This window comes from Magnolia sinica, chromosome 8 (genome assembly GCF_029962835.1).
Source record: "Magnolia sinica isolate HGM2019 chromosome 8, MsV1, whole genome shotgun sequence".
Taxonomy (NCBI): Eukaryota; Viridiplantae; Streptophyta; class Magnoliopsida; order Magnoliales; family Magnoliaceae; genus Magnolia; species Magnolia sinica.
In genome coordinates this window covers 77959321-77982846 of record NC_080580.1, presented here as the reverse complement: position 1 = coordinate 77982846, position 23526 = coordinate 77959321, and the positions used below count along the sequence as shown (strand labels likewise).

The 23526-nt window shown below is 40.3% G+C and overlaps 1 protein-coding gene and 1 long non-coding RNA gene across 2 annotated transcripts in view; both read left to right on the top strand.

The window, feature by feature from the left end:
* The first annotated feature begins 7522 nt into the window (after positions 1-7522).
* Positions 7523-8575, top strand: LOC131254069 (uncharacterized). The gene is made up of 4 exons (XR_009175476.1): positions 7523-7618; positions 7700-7807; positions 7893-8155; positions 8291-8575. It is a non-coding gene; the product is annotated as an uncharacterized LOC131254069 (long non-coding RNA).
* Positions 8576-9878: 1303 nt separating this feature from the next.
* The window catches only part of LOC131253471 (cation/H(+) antiporter 15-like), a 52612-nt gene continuing 38964 nt past the window's right edge, over positions 9879-23526 (top strand). The window contains exons 1-2 of the mRNA XM_058254468.1: positions 9879-10216; positions 10309-11310. Coding sequence (XP_058110451.1) covers positions 9983-10216; positions 10309-11310 — 1236 coding nt within the window. The 5' untranslated portion in view covers positions 9879-9982. The remainder of the gene's footprint in view (positions 10217-10308; positions 11311-23526) is intronic.

The window sequence follows — 23526 nt, the reverse complement described above, 5'->3', positions numbered from 1 at the left end:
AAATGGTAGAGAATCCAGGAATTTCACTATTTACTATTTACATATAGGTAAAATATAGTTGAATTCAATGTAAAGAAAAACAATCACTACCAATTCATGTCATTTACTTCAACATATAAAGTTAGGGGAAAAAACCAGTAATCTTTATAGATGAGGGCCATGTAAGCCCAACTTTCATTGATCCAGACCGTACATATGGTGGTAACTAGACACTCTAGATCTAGACCGCTGCTAGAAACTAGACACTCTACCCACAGAAGATTCCAGCCAATCCATGTCCATGGAGAGACCTTTTGAATTAATGAACAATCAAAACTTTCAATTAAGGGAATCGCAAATTAGGTGGCATGGCATGCAACATGGTTATTACATGCCATCTCACAAAGACTACAAAAAAGGGTGGGCTAAATCAGATGATCCCAGCCCTTTGAGTGTGGGTTTATTTTCTCACCACCATCTGTTTTTACATATCATAGATAATTAGCATCATCAAAACCAACAACATATAAGTATACATGTTATCAAATGTACAGTAAGATCTAATCACTTTAAGACCCGACTGAACATCGAATCTAAGTTCTTGAGTTTTTGAACATGTCAGAGTTTCTCTGATGGCAGCTCACTATTAGGATTTTATAATGAGGATGGTGTTAGTAGCTTCCATTGGCCTTCCATGTATACTGAACAGTCCCATAAAGTGGCACACATGAAGAAGATGAGATCTGTACACCATGCATCTAGTGGCCCTGTTATGGATGGTATGATGGACCATACAAAAATCACATTGCACCAGACAATACAAACTACTAATTGCTAAATTACATTAACCAATAGATTAACCTTTTGACACTGTGTCAAAAAGGGAAACTCTGTAGCCTAATCCAGATAAAGCAATCCAAGAGATACTGAATCAATGAAAAAAGAAATCCAAACTCACTTGGCTTGTAGATGTTTATAGAACGACACACTTCCCCTTCCTTCATGAGTCAAGATCAACATTGGCACCATCTTCCTCAGCTTCATCTTCTAGGTCATTTCCAAGATGTAAAAAAGTCAATGAATAACCATTAAAATGCTTCATCTTCTAGGTTCATTTCCTGCAACATCCTTTTGATTATAAAAATCATTAATTAGAAATGGAACCAATTCTCTGCAAAGACAAAGGTTAACATAGATTCTCTTGAACCATTTAAGCAACACTTCAAATACATGAATACTCCAGCTCCAGCTTCTTGGCATTCATGATGCATTACATTCCCCAATAAAGGTGCCTAAACTAGCTAACAAATCAAATATTTAAAAAAGATTGCTTCTGGATGAAAAATTGCATGTGGAATCATGAAAGATTTGAAAATATTCAAACATATAAGAGAACTATTCTTCTGTTATTGAGGTAGCATTTGGAGTTACTGGCAAATCATGGATGACAGTTGGTAGGGCTTTCAGCTACCCACCCAATCATAATCATAAACATTTAAAGAATAAATATCGAAATATATAAGGAAAAAATGAGATAATGATGTAAATGTAAGTTAACTTAGTGAAACATATTTTTCCAAACATGTCATCTTGGCCTTTGGATGAGATAATGATTTAAATGTAAGTTCCTAAGAACACTTCCTTCTTAGGAACTTGCAAGCTCCACAAGGAGATCTAAACCCTGTCATCTTGGCCTTTGGATGTTTGGTTTTGATATCTTTTCCAAACCAGCAAGACCAGTGCAAGCACTTTCACCATGTTTATAAACACTAGAGAGATAGAAGGTGGGTCACCTTATATAGGTGGGTCACCTTATATGGATATTTTAAGTACACCTGGTCTGCTAAGTGGCCTTTTTTTTTCCTGGGTCGACCTTGTCGACTTGCCAAAAACCAATCAGCGAGTGGATTTTTTTAGCTCCCATTTGACCCAACAGAGTTGGCAGAAATGAATCCATGGAGGTTGGCTCAAAACAGCAATTAGCCATCAAAATGCCCCTTTTGAGGATGCGTTGAAACATGCCCTGAATGAGCAAATATGCATGTCCATGTGTTGATAGACAAGTTTCCATCAATGTTTCATGCATTCCAATCACTGAAAAACTACAAACTAGTGTTGATAGACAGGTTTCCATGGATGTTTCATGCATTCCGATAACTGAAAACTACAAACTATGACTATCCCACATCTACAATCAAAGATTCACCACCATTTTATAAATGGTCATGGACTATCACATTAGTCTAGACCCATTTTGATTTTCTTCCTCCATGGGTCTTGCTTTTTGACAAGTTAGCCCTTTTTTGGTAATTTCTAGTACATTTTCCAGGGAATGTTTACACTTATGTCAAAACTGTATAAAAGCTCTACAAAGATATCTAAATATATTTGGGTTTTGGGGTCTAGTCAATTTGTCACCTAAATCATAGGTGACTACCAAACCGGCAATTGCAGGCTGGTATCGAAACAGGGCTCAAAACCCTCATTTCAGATTGATGCAGGGGTTTCATCTCTAAACACCACTTTTGACATTGTGTTAAAACAGCATAAAAAATTCACAAACCGATTCACCTTTCTCTGAACTGCTAGCATGCTTTGCAAGGCAGTTGCATCTTTATGCATGTATCTCATCTTACCTACAGCTCCAATTGCAATGCCCTCAAATATCGAGTGAAAACAGAGTGCAACAATCAGCAAAACGCTATCACCTTGTTACCAGTACTATTAGAGCGTGGCCCATTTCCTGCATAACATGCTCAACCAAAATCCTAAGATGTACGGAGTAAAATTCAGTGGTCCATTTCAAATAAATGCATCAAATCTCATTCATTTTATGATATATAAATAGATTATGTACAATTCCAACTCCCAATTACAATTGATCTAGATAGATGGCTATAGAAGGGTCTGTTTGTGTTGACAAAATCCAGAAGGATTCTGATTTCCAATCACCAGCAGTTTCTGATATGGGATCCATGTTTCTGTTGTCTGGTGGGAATGTGCCAAATAATACAAATGCATTCCATTTCCCAGAATAAACCGAAACCCGACTTAATCTAACATGGCTCCCATGTCAGATAATGTGTGATTGAAATTCATCTGGATTTTGTTTACATAAAGACCATAAAAGAGATGCATATCTTACAAAAATCAATCAAATCAACCCACATTCCTACAAAATTCCAACCGTGCAGGCAATACTCAAATCATTACTTGAGCAGCAGTCTATCTAGTCTCAAATTAACCCATGAATAATACAAGGTGAAGATAAATCAAGGAAAGAAAAGTATACCTATTACATGAAGAGTCTCCAGCCGTGAAAAGCCTATGCTCCATTCTCTCATAAGACCCCAACACCATTAATTCCGACAAACCACACCATTAAATCCGGTGACCTAGTCGCTGAAACCCATCGCCCAAAGAAGTATATTTGTACATTTTATTACTCCGTCCAGATCTCCCCACATCATAAGTGGCCATCGGCAGCTGCAATAAATTAAAACTTCATTGGGATTTTTGATCCATCTCAGAGAGAGAGAGACTAACCGTTCTTCTTCTCCTTCTCCTTCTTCTTCTCCTTTTTGCAGCGAAAGGGGGTTTTGAAAACCCTAGCGAGAGAGACAGAGAGGTTGGGAAACAGAGGGAAATGGGGCTGAGAGATAAAGAGATGGTGAAGGAACGCGAGAGATCGAGAGAGGGTTGAGTGCGAGAGAGAGAGAGAGAGAGAGAGAGAGAGAGAGAGAGAGAGAGAGAGAGGAGACAGGGAGAGGGAGGGTGAGTCGCGGGCGGGCAAGAGAGAGAGAGAGGGAATTGCTTTCGTGAAATGGGGGAGCGCGAGGGAACTGCTTTTCTGAAATGGGGTGCGCGGGAGAGGTTCGCGGACGAGATTCTAGGGGTGATTTATTTTAGGACACGTGGGGCCCACCATCCTGTATGTTAATTATCCAGTTCGTCCATTCATTTTAACGGCTCATTTTTAGGGTTTATCCAAAAAATGAGTCAGATCTAAGATATAGGTGGACCACACCAAATATTAACGATATAAATTTATTTTTTCATTTTTTCTCATGGTGTGGTCCACTTAGACTTTTGATCTTTCTAATTATTGGACTCATGTACTGCAATAATATTTCAAATTGATGGACCGATTAGATAAAATAAATATATTGCAATGGGCCCTATGGAGCCCCTTAAGCATCGTCAGTCTCTAATAAGGTCCCATGGGGAGGTATGTTTTAGCTACAGATTAAGTATGTTTTAGCTACGGATTAAATCCGTAGCTAATTAGCTACAGATTAAAGCCATAGCTATAGATCTCTATAGTCCGTAGCCTTTACTCATTTTTTTGGTAGTCCACCTGCATTTTTTAATGTCATGGTATACCTAGCCATTCACTTTCCACACGAGGCAAAGCTTGCAAACCCAGTACAATATCGTTGGATGTATTCGGTCGAAAGGTGGTAGAACTTATTAAAATTTTTATTTATTTCATAAACTACATATATCCATATTTTCATACGTATAACATAGTAGTTTTGTGTACAGATACCTTCACACACTCAAACAATTTGTGAGGAATAAGGCACGACTGGAGGGGTCGATAGCTGAAGCAAACATTGATAATGAGTGCCTTATATTTTACTCCATTTATCTTCATGGCATAGAGACTAGATTCAACCGAGAAGATTGGAATGCTGATGAAGGGTAGGAGCATGAACAAGGACTCATATCTGTAGTTGCACATAACGTTCGTCCTTTAGGATTCTTGACGTTTCAGGATATGGACCTTGGGGATCTAGCAAAGGCGCGGTGGTATGTGTTGCATAATTGTGAAGAAATAGAGTCGTACTTAGAGTAAGTCTTCCCTTGATTATTGTTTTCTCTACATACGATGATCTTAATGTTTCTTGTTAATGACGTGCCATTTATGTGCAGCAAACACATAGACGAGATGAAGTCCAAATTCTCCACAAATTATGATCGAATGCATCAAGATCAGTTTTCAGAATGGTTCACCAAACGTGTAAGATTTCATATTGTATCTCACCACACTTAGAATTTTTGTTGTATTGCACTTTATTTCAACCTAAGAAAATTTCTAAATAATTATATTCTGTACATGATAATAGATGAAGACGTTGCGCATGAGCAACTCTATGGATGCGTCTGATGCACTATACTCATTGACTTGTAGCCTTGATAGACATGTATCTAGATATACAGGTTGTACTGTAAATGGGATTCGGTTCCACACGAAAGAACGTGAGAAGTACTGGACCACACGAAATAGTGGGGTGGTTGTGAAAGGAACAAATGAAGAGGATGAAATTGACTTTTATGGCATTTTGACCGATATTATTGAGCTGAGTTATTGTATGAGAAAGCGGGTGTACTTATTTAGTGTAATTGGTGGGACATTAGAAATAAGAAGTTGGGAATACAAACTGACAACTACTTTACGAGCATAAATTTATCTCGGAAGTGGTTTAAGGATGACCCATTTGTCCTCACTAGCCAAGCCGAATAAGTATTTTACCTCGTTGACACTAAGTTAGGCGACTCTTGGCACGTGGTACAGAAAATAATGCCTAGGAATGTATTTGACGTTCCTGTACCAGAAATTGAAGATAGCAAGGACAGGGGAAATGACACGTCTAGGGTTGAACAAGCATATCAAGAAGACATGCCATATAGGAATACAGGGACTGATTCAAGTGTTGATATTGATGTGGTGTAATTAGACAGAGATGATGTGCCACCTGATCATGTTGATGCCTCAATAATACATGACATTGTTAGAGATGATAGTGGTTTCATTGATGACGACGTTGCAGACAATGAGGAGGAAATACTGATCAACGATAGTGATGTTGAAGAAGAAATAACCCTAAGCGATAGTGATACAGACGACGACTATTAAATGTACACATCATTTACATGTCATTTTTTAATTCGAATAATTTATGTATTCCATGTATACGTGAAAATTACAAGTCATGATTAATTCCTTTTATTAACTCGTTTATAATCCACATTTACAGTTGAGTCAATTTCTGATCATGTCCTCCTCAAACTGGAGCGTAGAAGAAGCACGCAACATACTTCATTAGCTATTGCAGATGGACGTTTCGGTCCTATCTTCTTCTAGTAGGGCCATCGAGATACACGGTCTGCTCGATGAGTGTAGAGTGGAATATATTGACGACGATTCAGAGGAAAAATTATACCATCTCAAAGAAATTTCGGGGCTAATGGAGATATATAACCGCGGGAAACAAGATATGAAAGATGCGACTTTGTCACTTACACATCTGAATGGAGTCCCGAGAGACCAGATTTCTCCTATCGTGACTGGTATGTTGGTTGTAAAAATGTCGAGTTCTTTACACAATATGACATATGCTTCTGAAGTATACGATAACTTACGTAAGGAGTACTTCAGATAGTTTACCTCAAAGTTATTTCGTATTACAATGAAATATGTGTATTTAATATAGAATGACAATGTGCAATGAAATTTTCAATGGTTATAGATTAAAGTTTACAGTTTTATTATATTCTGCTTACATTATAGTGTAATGGTCTAATCATATTTTAATCATCTCTCTAAGCATAATCACAAATGCATTGCCGTCAACACTACTTGTATAATATTTTAGTATATTTCACTTGTATTGACATTATTTTGAATTTATAAGTTCGTAGCTCGCACATATTCAGTGATGACATCAGGTGGGAGAGCACGTCGTTCGCACACTGGATCTAGCCCTTCTACCCGTGATGCGACGGAGCCAGCATCACCGTCACATGTTGCATCGCAGGCGTTTGATCCTCAGTCATGCATACACCAGGCACTGCATGTAAGTCTAAACATATATTTCTTTTAATGATTTCTATTTATGTTTAGACTTACATATTTCTTTTGCAACAGCGTCATCAACCAGCCGATGAGGACGTGGACCCACGTGTGGGTTACTTTTAGAGTGAATTACGCGTGAGGGTAGAGTTCCCACAGGACTGCATTAGACCTGTTGGGAACAATGCCATATTGTTTACGTTGGAGATCGGTGTCTTATGCCGATCTCTGATCCCCCCACCACCCCTCGTTGGGGAGACGTGACAGATGATGTGCAGCAGCTCATCCGTTAGTGCCTTCAGGTAAATTTTGGTAAATTAGAATTTATTCTATAAAAGTTCATTTACGGTTAAGTTATTTTCTTAATAAGTTTATTGCCTTACTTTACGAAACTGCAGGATAAATTTGACTTAAATTTGAGTGTTCTGCACATCTCCCATGCCGTCGACGACATGATCAAGGAGTGGTTCAAAGATTACAGCGATAAGTTACACCAGCGGTACAAGCGGTGCGCGAGCCATGAGGAGGCTGTACAATCCGCACCGCCGCACGTGACCGATGAGCACTGGCGGATACTCTGCAATAAGTTTTCATCTAATTCTTTTCAGGTAATATTTACATATTTACGATATCTTAATGTAATAATTAAATTCACAATTAATAACAATGTATTATGAATAATGTGTTCAGAAGAGGGGCAAAATAAATTCTGACAACAGGGGAAAGTTAGAAGTGAACCACGTAGCTGGTTCAAAGTCATTTGTATGACTTTGTCATAACATGGTAAAAAGTACTGGTAATTATTACGTTTATATATTCTTTTTATGCATTTATATTAACTCTATTATCCTTTCGATTGTGCAGCGAGATTCCGTCATTGGCTAGGAGCCCGGACCAGTAGACTTTTACAGAAGGACTAATTGTCGGCAGGCGACGGGATCTTGGGTACATCATAGAGCCAGCGAGATTTGGGTAAAAATTCTTACATTATAAAATTTAATTATATTAAATTATAATAATGTCATTTATTATGAAAATTCATATGTTTTCATTACAGGAGGAGATGAACACCTTATGCAGTCAGCCCACTCCTGATGGTACTCAGTGGAGTGAGCCAGAGATCCTGAGTCAGGTGCTTGACACCAGTTCTGGATATATGCGTGGGCTTGGCCATGGTGCCAAGCTCATGGCACCCGTTAGACCTGCCTCCAGCCGATCCATCATCGTTGGCGACAGCGCCGTACGCCAAGCTAATACCACAGAGAGAGAGGTTCAGCAGCTACGGGTCATCGTCGATGACATCAGAGATCAGTTGGACAGGTAGAGGGAGGAGTAGGAGAGGAAGATGATGGATCAGTTGGCGAGGCAGAGGGAGGAGCAGGAGAGGAGGGTGGAGGAGGAGCTGGCAAGGCAGAAGGAGGACCAGGAGAGGAGGATGGAGGATCCGCTAGCGAGGCAGAGGAAGGAGTAGGAGAGGAGGATGGAGGAGATGCGGGTGGAGCATGAGCGACGGATGACGGAGATGTTTCAGGCTCTCGTTGCACGCTTACCCATCGATGCCCCACCACCTCCGCCTTTATCTTTGTGATTTTTTGTATATTTGTTTATGATGTTAAGTTTATATGTATTTATGCGTGAATGAATGTGATGTGGATAAGATTGTTTGTGTTTGGATAAATGTAGTTTATGGTTGGATGGATTTAGTAGTTTGGGTTTAGATGGATGTAAATGTGAATATGATGAAATATATTATATAACAGGTGTATATCAGTATGAATATGATGAAATATATTGTAACAGGTGTATATCAGGAATTTTGTGCTGGAATTTTTTTTTTTAAAAGAGACTTTTAGCGACGAAACTTTTCGTAGCTAAAAGTTTTGTAAATATTTTTTAGCAACGAAAATTTTCGTCGCTAAAAGTTTTGTAATTATTCTTAGTGACAAAAATTTTCATAGCTAAAAGTTTTGCAAATATTTTTTAGCGACAAAAATATTCGTCGCTAAAAGTTTTGTAATTATTTTTAGCGACGAAAATTTTCGTAGTTTTGCAAATATTTTTTAGCGACGAAAATATTCGTCGCTAAAAGTTTTGTAATTATTTTTAGTGACGAAAATATTCGTCGCTAAAAGTTTTGTAATTATTTTTAGCGACGAAAATATTCATCGCCAAAAGTTTTTATGTATTTTTTAGCGACAAAAATTTTCTTCGCTAAAAAGCTTGCCTTTGCCGAATTTTTTGTTGATAAAAAACTCTTGCGTCGGTCTTTTAGCGACAAAAATTTTCGTCGCTAAAAGTTTTTAGCTATAAAAATTTTCGTTGGTAAAGATGGGATTTCTTGTAGTGATCCCTTTTTTAAGCTCATTTTAGGACGAGGCCAAAAATCAGCCGGATCCAATAATCAAGTATGCCCAACACGTAAGAATTGAATTTCCACAATTGAAATATTTGTGGGCCACATAAGTTTTTAATCAGGTTAATATTTGTGTTTTTGGTTCATCTAATAGGAATGACCTTATCAACGGCATGGATGGCATGTAAACTTTACTGTCAACCCCGGGGAGGTTTCAAAGGTAGGAATTTCCATACCCACATTTTCCTTTAATGCGGCGCACTTGAGTCCTGGATTTGCTCACTTTTGGTCTCAACTCTTAAAATAAGCTCCCAGAACAGATGTACAGAAGATTATACAGACATGGATGAACGTAAAACACAAATATAAGCTTGATCCAAAACTTCCTTGGCCTCAGGAAATTTTCAACGATCTAAGTTCAAGTCAACTGTTTCCTATGGTGTGGTCCATTTGAACATTGTATGTATTTTATTTTTGTGCTCAAGCCCTAAAAATTATATGGGAAAATGGATCGGTTGGAGTGGATAAAATACCTAAATCAGGGTGGACCTCACGGAGTTTACTCGGTACGCTAAGGGTAGTGAGTTACTCACCACGCAATCCGCTTCCGTGCCCAACGGCCAGTGTTCACACGTCAACGGTCAATAACAATACCGAAAGAGACTGACAACCACTCGTTTCTCTCTTTCCTCTATCGTCTCTGAGGAGGTTCTTCCTCTCCTTCTTCCTGTTTCCTTTGTCCTTCTCTCCTGTGTTGTGACGGGCCGGCCACGACCATCTGGGAGGCGGACGAGATGGACAATCCATCCGCCATCCTTGATGACAAAGAAGGCCACTCTCGGTCTATGGTGTGCCGGCCCATGGCTGTCTCCGGGATCGTCTCTCATGGAATATGGGTAGGGGAGAATCCTTTGAAGTATGGGTTACCTCTCTTTTTAATTCAAATCTCTCTCATCTCCATAATCACGTGGGTTCTGTACTACCTTCTCAAATCCCTCAGACAGCCTAAGATCATCAGCAGTTTAATGGTAAGCTTTCCATCTACATCGTCCTCTTCCTCTTCTTACACCACCAATACAACCATTTAGATAGGCTAACATGATGATTTACATGTGGACAGGGGGGGGTAATCCTAGGTCCATCAGTCCTTGGCCGCAACAAGCGTTTTACAGAAATGTTCTTCCCACGAGAAAGCCTAAGGCTGGTGGAAACAGCTGGGATGTTAGGTGTAACCTTCTTCCTCTTTATAGTGGGAGTGAAGATGGACCCCTCCATCATTAAGAAATCAGGGAAGCAGTCAGTGTACCTAGCCATTTCAAATGTATTCTTCCCTGCAATTCTTCTGTCATTCGTCGTCTTAACCTTCAATGAATCTATCATCCCGGCCGCCCTAACGATTAACCATGTCATGAAACTGTCCTTGATGTTGTCAATGACCTCGTTCCCTGTCATCGCAATCACCCTCACTGAGTTTGGGATGCTCAACTCGAACATTGGCCACCTGCTCATGTCATCAGCGATGATCGTAGAAATATTCAACGTCTTGTCTGTATTGGCCACCGTGGCAGTTAATGTAGCTGCAGAGAACCAGATGTACGCCATAGGGATGGTGTTGTCAATGATCGTTCTGATAGTCTCCATCATCTGCATGTTCAGGCCCATATCATTGTGGATCATCAAACAGACCCCAGAGAATCACCGAGTGGCAAATGCCCATGTCTTCATCATTATCATCGGGGTCCTGTTCACCGCTTTAATCGGAGAGTTTATTGGGCAGCAAACATCCTTCGGGCCGTTCATCTTGGGCTTGGTCATACCAGTTGGGCGTCCACTAGGATCGGCTATGGTAGAAAGGATTGAATCCGTGGTTTTGGAGATACTAATGCCACTCTATTTCGTTTCGATGGGCTTGAAAATGAATGTGTCTGCTATACGTGATTGGAGGCTACTTGGGTTCATAGGGTGGATCACGATCATCAGTTGCCTAGCGAAGATTGCGGCGCCAACCATGTTGTCGACTTACATCAACATCCCCAAACAGGACGCTCTCGTGTTTGGCCTGTTCATGTGTTCCAAAGGTATCATGGAACTCATCGTTTTGAATATTTGGAGGAATGAGAAGGTACCACCTCATTTCCATGTATACTCTTATTCTTACTTGGGATTTTTGCATATAACTCTTACTTGGGTTTTTTGCCCTTTTTTTCTCCATACCTGAAAAAACCTTTCAATTTTATATATTTTTAAAAATTAAAAAATCTTTAAGTTTTATCTAGCGTGTGAAAATTACACCCTAAAATTATTTTGTGTAACAGAAAAAACAACACTGTTAACTAACTTTCTGAGAAGATTATTTAGCATTTTTATATAACTGGACAACTGAAAGAGGCCAGGCTTTAGAGTCCTCAATTAGCAACAGCTATCACTTGCTGAAAAGGGCAAGTGAGAAAGACTATTTCCCCTCTACATGAAATCCTTCATTACAGATGACCATCACATAAATGGTTTTGGTCACCAAATTGTAGGTCTCACATGTAGCTGAAGTAGAACCGGGTCGAGTTTGTGTTGAGTTGGCGAGAAAGAAGGCAGCAATAAAGGGTGAGAGAGATCCTTTGGGTGAAACAAAATCCACTTCTTTAATGGGAGGAGTATTTTGTCTGTAACTGTCCAAAAATGCAAGGATGTTGTTTACAAGTAGTGGAAACAGAGGGTATTTTTCTACCATAATACTAAAATGGGAGGGGAGCATGATCTGTATTCCAAGGTTTGGAAAACAAAATGCAAATCCACCATAGAAAAAAGTGGCATTTTGATTAGAGGAATTACGAATTCATTAGGCACTTGTCCCATTGGGCCCATTTCATCTAATTTATCCAAACCATTGATTTGATATTGATGCAACCCACTGTCAACAACAAGGACCTCAAGTATTATGGACCAAAATACCTGAACATCCAACCGGTTGACAATCATTGCCAAGTCATAATTTAATTAAGTTACCGTAAACAGCCCCACTCCAATAATGACGGACCTTATCTTAGACCACATGAAATGACCTATGAAGCTTAGAAAACCCTAAGAATATAGCCTAACTAAACCATGAAACGCTAATGCCTGTGAAGCTTAGAAACCCCTAGGCATATAGCCTAACTAACCCACGAAACACCAAACCACAATAAAGCCCAATGGGCTGGACTAGGCTAGTGGGATCCTCATGCAACTTGGAGCACCAACACACACCTGGGGGAGCCTGCATCTCCCCCAAGCCACTCATCATGGACTATGGCCCACTATGAATTTACTATGAGTAGTGGTGGCTATTGGGCCATTGGTCGGGCCTAATCCAACAGGCCTATATAATGAAGAGGGCCTCCAGAGTCCCTTATAATCGAAACAGCAAAAAACTGCAAATAGGCAAAAGTCACATTGTTGCCCGAATCTTTGCAAATCTGGAAAAATATTAGGACCTCTCCCAAGATCTTCCTGGATGGTAATTTAGAAAAATCAGCATCTAGGCAGCAATATGATTCCGCCCTCCGGTGAAATTTTCATTTCATCCTCCCAAATGGTGAAATTACCTATTTTACAACTTATCAAAGGAAATCCATGGTGCCAAGTGTTCTCCAACTAATCATTTCATGCAATGTGACCATCTTTGCCTTCCAAATTATTAGAATTTACAAGAAAGCAAAGCTATCATCTATAAATAGAGGCCCACCCCTCTCATTTCAAAGGGGAGAGAAGAATTGAGCTAGAGAAAACTCTAAGAGCCTAAAAGATAGAGAGATATCTAGGGAAGAGAATACGAGCTCCTTGCAACATTTAAAGGCCATAACATCCAACCCATCTTAGTTGTCCATCTCAAACTATTTGTACATCCAACCCATCTTAGCCATCCATCTCAGCCCACACATGCATACAAGGCTATCTCAACCATCCATGACAAGAGCAGTAGAGTCAAGATCTAAGATCTATGGTCATCTTCTCTAGGAGTGCCTTAGTTCTCATTTTCACCTCCCACACCTCTAAGTACGTCGGTTGTGATTCGGTCATCCCTTTTGCTTTTCTATTCATACTTTGCATATTCATCCTCTTATCCCCCTCCTGCTCTTAGTGAGTGATCCTTGTTCGCATGCTCTGCAGCTTGCTAGTCTTTCTAGATCCTAGTGTACTAGAAAACGAGTTTACGTGATTAATTTTTCCCTTTTCTTTAGTCATTAGCATACTGCATTTGTTTTATTTTACTAAGTAATTATCAACTCCTCAAGTTCACCCAAGATCGAGACACTACCATCTCCCTAGCCGATAACTTAGGTGGAGTGGCAATACATTTAGTTATTAACATACTCATGCGTGCGTGCGTACACACACATTATTGCATCCTTCGTGCATCGCATTTTGCATTTATGTTCTTTCTTTATTGCAATTATCTCTTCCAAACATACCCTAAGTTGATACATTGTGATCTCCTTGGTAGTGGTTTGGGGGCAGTAATGATTCACCAGCCAATTTCTGACCTTGTTGGTAATTAGATTAGTCCATAAAAAATCCTTAAAACTCTATGTCCGTTAAAGTAGAGGTCGTGTAGAGGCGCAGGTGGTTGAGGGTGCCTAAACCCATCCATCACCATCATTGAGGTCGTTGCTATGAATCTCTAGCTCAAACATTATCTAAGAGTAATCTCTAATTGGGGAGTCTTTGATTTCCTAATCCAAGGCGATTCTACGGGTCCAACCAACTGTATATTCTAGGTCTTCTTCAGCTAGTGGTGACTCTAAGTCTTTTAAATGTAATATTTTGAATCTATGCTCTATCCATCTAAAACCAAGATCAAAACATGTAAGACACATTTGAGCGCACCCACCCGCCTTGTGGGAGCAGCGTTCACAAACTGGAAACTATGCTGGGGAAGTTTGTTTCCAGCTACTAGTTAAACTTAAAACACGTGATTTAGGGGGGTTTAGAAACTTTTGAGGTTCTGACTCCTTAACTTTCAATTTCGTCTCTCGTTGTTTTTATTTTATGTAGTCTAATTTTTAGCAATTTACATTCCAGCAGTTTAATTTCTTGTATATATTATTTTTTTATACATATTTTCCTCTTGTAAACTACGAGCATGGGCACCACTTGCATTTGCATATCATGAGAACAGACACCGTGTAGGTTGTCCCATTTTCGAACTTGTAGGGAGAACCTCTCTAGGGTCTCTATTGAGAAGGCCTTCCAAAAAGTCCACCCTAGCAATACCAAAGATTGGTCCATTTAGAATGAGAGGTATATCGATTTAGCAACCTTTCGAAGTTGCAAACCCATAGAAGCATCTATCACTGGCACACTCCCAGCAGTTTTAAAAAAAAAAAAAAAATCATTTAAAAAAAAAAAAGAGGAGTGAAAACTTGCATTGTAGGAGCAGGATCAACATGCCTCCATCATAATGCCTAGAAGTAATCAGCGCATTCGGTGCTCCCAAAGGATTTTAACCATGACATCCCACACCCCGATCCAAACTTGATCTGAAACCATTGTGGAAGTTCAGGAAGGGTGTCAAATGACCTTCTATCTCTCAAGAATTATAAAATGCATGGTTATTAAGGCAGTGGTGGAGGATAATGCAATAGTTAATCAACCCCTATCCCCCAACAGTTCCTAGATGTAGTATGAGATCTTCCGACAGGAGATTTCGACCCTTAACAAAAGCGTCCCGACTTCAATGCTCAACCCATTTCTTCCCTAATTTCTAAATCATAATTCATTTCTAAACATTTAGTGAACTCCCAACAATGAGAGCAACACCCATTTGAATTTGTGGTTTTACTGCTACAAAAGAAGCTTGAAGATATATCTAATGTCCTAGAAGGGGGTGAATATGACTTTTCAAATTTTATTTTAACAATTAACATGCACTTACTTCTAGATACACAACTAAAGAAATATAAGTGAGAAGAAATGCATGCATGACAATAGTCTATTTAGTGAAACACATCATCAATGCATTTTGTCAAACATATTTACTGCAAAAAATAAACAGAGTATATTGTTAAGCCAAACATAACAAATAAAGATTTAGATCAAAAACCATAATACACACGATGTATAGTGGTTCGTCTATGTGCTTACACTACTCTTTACTAACTTACTCTCTCCTAGAGTGCCGGATTTCGCTATTCATATGGTTTTAAATAAGGTTTACCATAAACCTTCACAACCTACATTAGGTCCACCTTTTCCACTCGTCGATGGCTTATACAAGGTCTTATTAAGTCCTACACAAGAACTTAAGAAGTCCTATATAAGGACAACAAAAACATACTCTCTTATCAGAAGCCTACATAAGGACTTGTCGATTTTGGACAAAATTTGAAACCCAAACCTACAGAAGGAATGGTTTCCAGGCACAATGGACTCTTAATATATACTTACTTAAAAGTGGATGAGCCCCATCAAGCACTTGATGAAGATTTTCTTGAATGATGAAGGATCTTTAGCTCCCTTGTACCACAACTGTATGATGATGTTCCATTGAAGATGCTGAGGCCGTTGGGTCAAGGGTTTAGTGAATCCTGACTAGGTATTGATGGTATTTAAGAACTAGTTAAGGATCTCCATGGCTGAGCATTCAATGCTAGCTAGCATACAGATTTGTCAATGAATGTGGTTGCTAGAGAATCAATAAATGCTTGAGTTCATTATTCAATCTAAGCTTTAAATGTTTCAATGATTGCCTTTAAGATAAGGATTTAATGATGAACTCCATGAGGAAAGAAAGCTTGAGAAGATGAGAAATAATAATAGGTATTCACTCTCATAAAGCTTTCTCTATTACTCACCAAATTTCTAAGAATCTCTTTTATTGAATATATAGAAAAGATTTGCAACGGTAAAAAAACATGGGATGCATATCAATCCGCATATGGAACCATAATCTCTGTTGCTATCTTTACACTCGGAGGATAAGAAAATGACACTGAATTCTCGACAAAAATTTGTCAAGTTTGATGTCATTGAAGGGTGTTCGATGTCATCTAAGTGTCCCTTTAATATCATCAAGCGACCTTAGATGGCATCGATAAATTCAGCATATAATTCAAAATGTTGTTAGACAGTTTCTGCATTTCTGATGATGTCATCGAGTGACCTTCGATGTCATCAAAGAGGTCCTTCGATGCCATCAAAAGCTTTCTTGATGCCATCGTAAAAATTTAAAATTTTAACTTTGAGGTTGTTGGACAATTTAGGGTCCAAGTTCGATGCTATTAAGCTTACCTTCGATGTCATTAAATGTTGTTTCGATGCCATCACAAAAATCCAAAATTAAATTGATTTCTTGATGGACTATTTGAGCACTTTCTCGATGTCATCGAAGATATGTTCGATGCCATCGTAAAAATTCAGATTTTAAGTTGATTTCTTGCTGGACAATTTGTGCTCTAAGCTCGATCCCATCCGGTTGTCTTTGATGTCATCGAAGGTAGTTCAATTGCACTTTGATGCCATCGAAGATGCCTATTTTTAAAGATAATTCTTTTACTCAGATATCAACCCACTTAACTTTCTAACACACTTAAAAATATATTTTCCTAATAGTATTAGCTAGGTATAGGGCTTTATTTGGTGGTTTTCAGTATAGGGTTTGATGAGGTCTTGGAATTTTCTTATCTTGTCTTGAATCGGATGCCTTTAACCTTTGAGTGTTTAATCTTGGTTCTTCTTTGGGGCTCACCTGACTCTGAGACTCACAATTCATGTTAATTGATAAACTAGGATACTTACACCATTCAATTCAACATCTCGTAATCTAGGACTTGTTTTAAGCAAACACTTCTCCTAACAGGAGCCAGCATTACGTACTTGCAAGTGCCCTAGGTTGGGACTAGTTTCAACTACCAACCTACCCTCTAGTGAGTGAGATTCAGGTATGGGAGTACCCCATGAATAGGGTCCAATTCCAATCAAATCCTACTCAACCTCACTCAAATCCAGTTCAATTCCAGTTAAATCCTACTCTACTTCAGTCAAATCTCATTCAATTCCAGTCAAATGCTACTTAATTTAAGTAAAATCCAGTTCAAGTTCAGTCAAATCTTGCCCCTAAAAGGAGTCCAACACAAATTTAGTGTCAATATTCCCTTGCCAACGGGGTTCATTTCTAGAAAATTTCCCAGTATACAATCCCTAATGAGAGCAACAGTTAAATCCATCATCCCCTTAAGGGAAGCCATAAGGGGTTTTAACGAGGTTAACCATTATGAAGAGGAAGCAATCCAAGTGTCATAACCAGCAAAACCCCTCTAATCCAAGCAACTTTGAGAACAATTCCAAGAGCACTTTATGCCATGGAGGCCAAAATCCAAAGGCAATAATGTGTGGATCTGAAATTCGTAATGTTTGGGGGGACCTTTATCCCTTTTCAGACACACAACTACCTCAAAACTTTAAACTACCCAAATTTTAGATGTATGATGGTATTGGGTGTCCCATATCACATCTTAAAGCAATTTGTGGCAAGCTTGATATTGTGGGTGGGGAATGATGGAGCAATAATATGCCTATTTTAAAAGTCCCTTAAAGGTGACACATTAGATTTATTCCAATGCAATAAATAGGTAAAAAATTCATCGAATGACAATCAACAATGATACCTTTGCCTCCTTGGAGCCATAATAGTATAGACAGTAGGTAAAACCATTAAGATCTTTAGGGTTGTCCCCCAAAGTAGGTAAGATAAACTGGAGGCAATTCCCTGACTGCAGTAAACAACAAGCCTTTAGGGCTCCCTAGAGAACGTGTAGTCATTGTATGGCCACAACAGACAGCAAGTTATCAGGATTTCATAAGACACTGATGGCAATCCCCCAACCACAACAAATAGTGAGCCTATAAAGCTCCCAAGCAAACTGTCAGTGATTCCCCAGTTGCAACAAACTGCAGGCCTCCAGGGCTCCCCAATAAACTAATTGTGATAGTATGACCACAACAAGTAGCAAGCCATTAGGGCTTCCCAAGACACTAGCTACAATCCCCCAATCACAGCACAGAGAGAGAGAGAGAGAGAGAGAGAGAGAGAGAGAGAGAGCAAAGAAGACAAGGGAGCTATCACGCCCCAAACCCGGAAATCGGATTCACAGGAATCCCAATCGTCGAATTCGGTGCCGACAGCCTCCGTAGTACCCCATTCTCGGCTCCCAGCGTCCATACGCCAAATTCCGATCCTGGGATCCTACAAGGAGGATTTATTTTTTTTAACGTACATTTATTTGATAACAAGCATAACCACAAGTTTACCCAAATCACAAAGGCAACATCATCATCACATATCCACTAATATAATAATTTGAATACAATGCTAAAGGAAATTACATATATCGAAATAATCAAAGCTCCAGAGATCCGCTGCATGCTCCAAGCTCAACATTGCTACAACCTGACGCCACCTGTACGCATCTATCGTGCATAAGCTTATAGAAAGCTTAGTGGGTGGTAGAAGTGTGTGCCCAAGGTAAGTGCTAAGTAAGTAATATAAGAGAAAACAGAGTAAGCGGAAATACTGACAAGCTCATAATTCGTACAATATCAGAAATACTGGCAAGTTTATAAATCAAACAATATCAGAGTAATGTGAAAACATACTGAGAGACCCATAAATACCATTAGCCTTATCCAGGTTATGCGATGCAGAAATACAATAAAAACAACATCATAAACTAATGAAGTAATATAGATTGACTATGCAATGCGGATATAGCAAGCCAAATATCAAATGTTGATGATGCAATACAAAATGTAAGTCCTGATGAGTCCACGAATACCGTTAATCATATCTAGGTCATATGAATGCAGAAACATAGTAACCCAAAATGACATATGCTGCAGATGTAATGTGATATGTGGTGCGAATGGAATAAACATGTTGAAGTGTGAAGTCGGGATGATAGTACATAGTATCGCAGGTTATGGGGTCCATCACAAGGGACTTCTATCCAAACCAGTCCTATACCTAAATTTAGATAGTCAGACTCAATGTGGTAAACTCCTGATCTCAGGTTAGTCATGCGCCCCAACTGAAATCTTAGCCATTGCGAAGGCACACGTAATAAATAGTTGCGCACCACTAACCCGAGTGTATAGTGAATGAATGAATGTATGAATGAATATGCAACTCCTGCTCACTAAATCCACATATCAGTACAGTTCATCTCTGGGATCATCTCCGGGGTTTAGTACACTCCAAATGGCACTGCTGCTCTCCTAGCCGTACAGTCCAAGTGAGCGTAAGAAACCTCACTATCCGCCTGACTAATAGTCTGCCAATACCTATCCGGCACGTCGATAGCGGACCCATTTACGAGCTGGTCAAACTCAGCCTAGTATTGTCCCCTACCCTCGGGCGGGTAAGGCCACACTCCCTCCCAACCGACTACGATACAGTGGGAGATACGGCCTCCTGGTATTCGGCACTCGAGTGCTCATGTATTCACTCGGTCTCGACGTTGGGGCGTCTCCTGGCCACGGAGGTTTAGGAATTTTCACCCAGGGACATCTATGACGCCCGTATGCTAGAACCAAACATTTTCGGTGTCCCATTTGGCCATCCACGATATGCCTGCGGAGGCTACGACCCTGATGTCACTAGGGCATACAGTAATCATAATACGAGATACATGAGTCATACAATCCAGTCATGCATCAATCCTGCGCATACCACATGCTCATGTGAGATAACCTCCGCCTGTCAGGGAGTCTCATAACAACATGCTCAATGACATATGCAATGATCAACCACATCTCATAACAAACATGCAGATGATGTGTATGTGCATGTATCATGATGCTATGTTGTCACATACTCATAACCGGTATCAACAACCGGCATCGACAATCGACCTCGACAATGTGGACATTTAACCAACATTGCCCCCAAGGAATGGCCCACATAGAGCCAAACATATAATGGGCCTACGGCCTCACACAAAGGCCTGATATACAACACTGTGGGCCTTACTCAAGGGACACATATACACAATAGGCAGGCCCTGCTCATGGGCCTCAAATACATGACATGTGGGCCCTACTCATGGGTCTCGAATACATCGAATGGGCCATGCATCATGGGCAATGAATACATCACAATGGGTCTTTCTCATGGGCCTTACATACATCATAATGGGCTCCATAGCCTGGTCCTCAAATGCATCCCAATGGGCCTCATCGCATAGGCCTCATATACATTATATTAGGCCTTAAACACGGCCTGAATGCACATCACAACAGTCCTCAGATATGGGCCGCATATACATCGCATTGAGCCTCAACAATTGGCCTCGATATTCGGTCTCAATACTCGGAATCGACACTCAGGATCGGCCTCGATAATCGGAGTCGGCCTCGATACTTGGTCTCGACAATCAGGATCGATCGATAATCAGAATCGACAAATCATTCACGTCAATTGGAATCGGCAATCGGCCACGACAATCAGGATCGATTGATAATCAGAGTCGGCAAATCGGTCACGTTAATCAGAATCGGCAATCGGCCACGACAATCGGGATCGATCGATAATCAGAATCGGCAAATCGGTCATGACAATCGGGTCGATCGATAATCAGAATTGACAAATCGGTCACGGCAATCGGAGTCGGCAATCGGCCACGATAATCGGGATTGATCGATAATCAGAATCGGTAAATCGGTCATGACAATCGGGTCGATCGATAATCAGAATCGACAAATCGGTCACGGCAATCGGAGTCGGCAATCTGTTACGACAATCGGGATCGATCGATAATCAGAATCGGCAAATCAGTCATGACAATTGAAATCGGCAATCAGCTACAACAATCGAGATCGATCGATAATCAGAATCGGCAAATCGGTCATGACAATCGGATCAATCGATAATCAGAATCGGCAAAACGGTCATGACAATCGGATTGATCGATAATTAGAATTGGCAAATCAGTCACGACAATCAAAGTCGGCAATCAGAGTCGGTAATCGGGATCGATCGATAATCAGAATCAACAAATCAGTCATGACAATTGGAATCGACAATCGGCCACAACAACCAAGATCGATCGATAATCAAAATTGGCAAATCGGTCATGACAATTGGATCGATCGATAATCAGAATCGGCAAATCAATCACGGCAATCGGAGTCGGCAATCGGCCAAGACAATCGAGATCGATCAATAATAAGAATCGACAAATCGGTCATGACAATCGGAATCGGCAATCGGCCACAACAAACGGGATCGATCGATAATCAGAGTCGATAAATCAGTCACATCAATTGGAGTCGGCAATCAGCCACGACAATTGGGATCGGTAAGAATGGGCCTAACAAGGCCTAATGAAAGGTCACAATGTGGACATTAAACCATCATTGCCCATCAATGTGGCCATTTAATCAACATTGCTCCTAAGGAGTGGCCCACGTAGAGTCAAACATATAGTGGGCCCATGGCCTCACACAAGGACCTAATACACATCATTATGGGTCTCACTCATGGGCCTCATATTCATCATAATGGGCCGCAGCATATGGGTCAAAAAAATACATCTCATAGGGCCTTACCAAATGGTCCAAAAATACATCATAACGGGCCTCCAGTACGTCGTAATGGGCCTTGGCACATGGGTTATGAATACATCACATTGGTCCTCAAATATGGGCCTCAAATATACATTAAGTGGGTTATATCCATGGGTCGCACCAATGGGCCTCATAACAGGTGGGCCCTACTCATGGGCCTCAAATACATAATATGTGGGCCCTACACATAGGTCTCGTGTGCATCAAACGGGCCACGTATCATGGGCCTAATACATATTACAATGGGCCTTACCCATAGGCCGCAAATACGTCACAATGGGCCTTGCCCATGGGCCTTAGATTCAAGCAGGTGGGCCCTGTCATATGGGTCGCACCAATGGGCCAATATGCATCAAGTGGGCTACATCAATGGGTCGCACAAGTGGATCATATACACACATCATAGTGGGGCCACTGGGACATAAAAATCTAGTCAATCCATGGCTTGTGTGGGTCACACCACACACATCAGTTAAGGGCTTTACCCTCTATAAAACATTCATAATCATTCATTGGGCCTACCAATCTGTAGTTCACAAATCCAACCCATTCATAAGTTAACATATTGATAGATGAAGTGACGACAAATATCAGCTTAATGAAAACTACTGCGGTCCTTAAAAGTTCTGAGCGGTGGATGTCACTATCCACGTTGATGGTGGGGTCCACTTGAACTTTAGATCTGATTTATTTTTAGTCTCTAGCCTGTAAGACAAGCTTGCCAAAGGATTGGATGGTTTGGGTGCAACATATGCATCATGGTAGGGTCCACACATGTGGCCTACTAATTAAATGGACGGTGTGTATACACGCCGTTTGGATGGACGGTTTATACGAGGGGTCCACCTACCGGGCTGACGTCTGATACGTCAGCTCACCTTATCAGCCCACCTTATCTCAAAACAGGTGGGTCCCCACGTGGGGCCCACCATACTATATTTTATAATATATAAATTATACTATAATATATTATATATATTATATAATTAAGTATATATATCTAGGCCTGTCCAGCGTGTGCGTCCAGACGCTGGACATTTGGACGGGCGGTGTTGCAAAAAAAAATAAAAATGGACAGCGTGCAAAATAAAATAAATACATCAAGGTGGGTCCCACGTGGGGCCACCATAACATTTGTCTACCGTCCAATTTGTTAATAAGGTCACAGGGACCTGAATGAAAGAAAAGAAAACAAATTTCATATAATCCAAAACTTCTGTGACAATAGAAGGGTTCCAATGGCAGATGCTCAACCCTCACTCTTTCCTGCCCTGTGGGCCACCTGAGCTTCACCTACATCTGATTTTTGGAGGGCCCACTGCCCTAAGGGGCTCCATCAAAATGCACGGTATTGATGTTCTAAGCACATCAAGATGGGGCCCACGGATGGGATCCACGGTCCCAACCTCCAGCGTCCAGGACACTGCTCTGGCGTTAGCGGTAGTAGCAGGCGTTGCTGCCTTGCATTATTATTATTTTTATTCATTTTTTATTTTTATAAGGTTTTTCATATGTGGAGCCCGCTTTAAAAAAATCCAGCTCAGCCATTGGATTCCATGGCTCAAGACAGTCCGAACGAGCCCAATATTTGAGGTATTTTGGTGTATAGGAACGTCAGGATGGATTTCAACGGTAGAAAATACTGTTTTCTATGGTATGGCCCGCCAGAAAATCAGATTCACTTCATTTTTCAGCTCAACGCTTAAAATGTGCTGGGGAATGAAATGGACGGCGTGGATTTGAC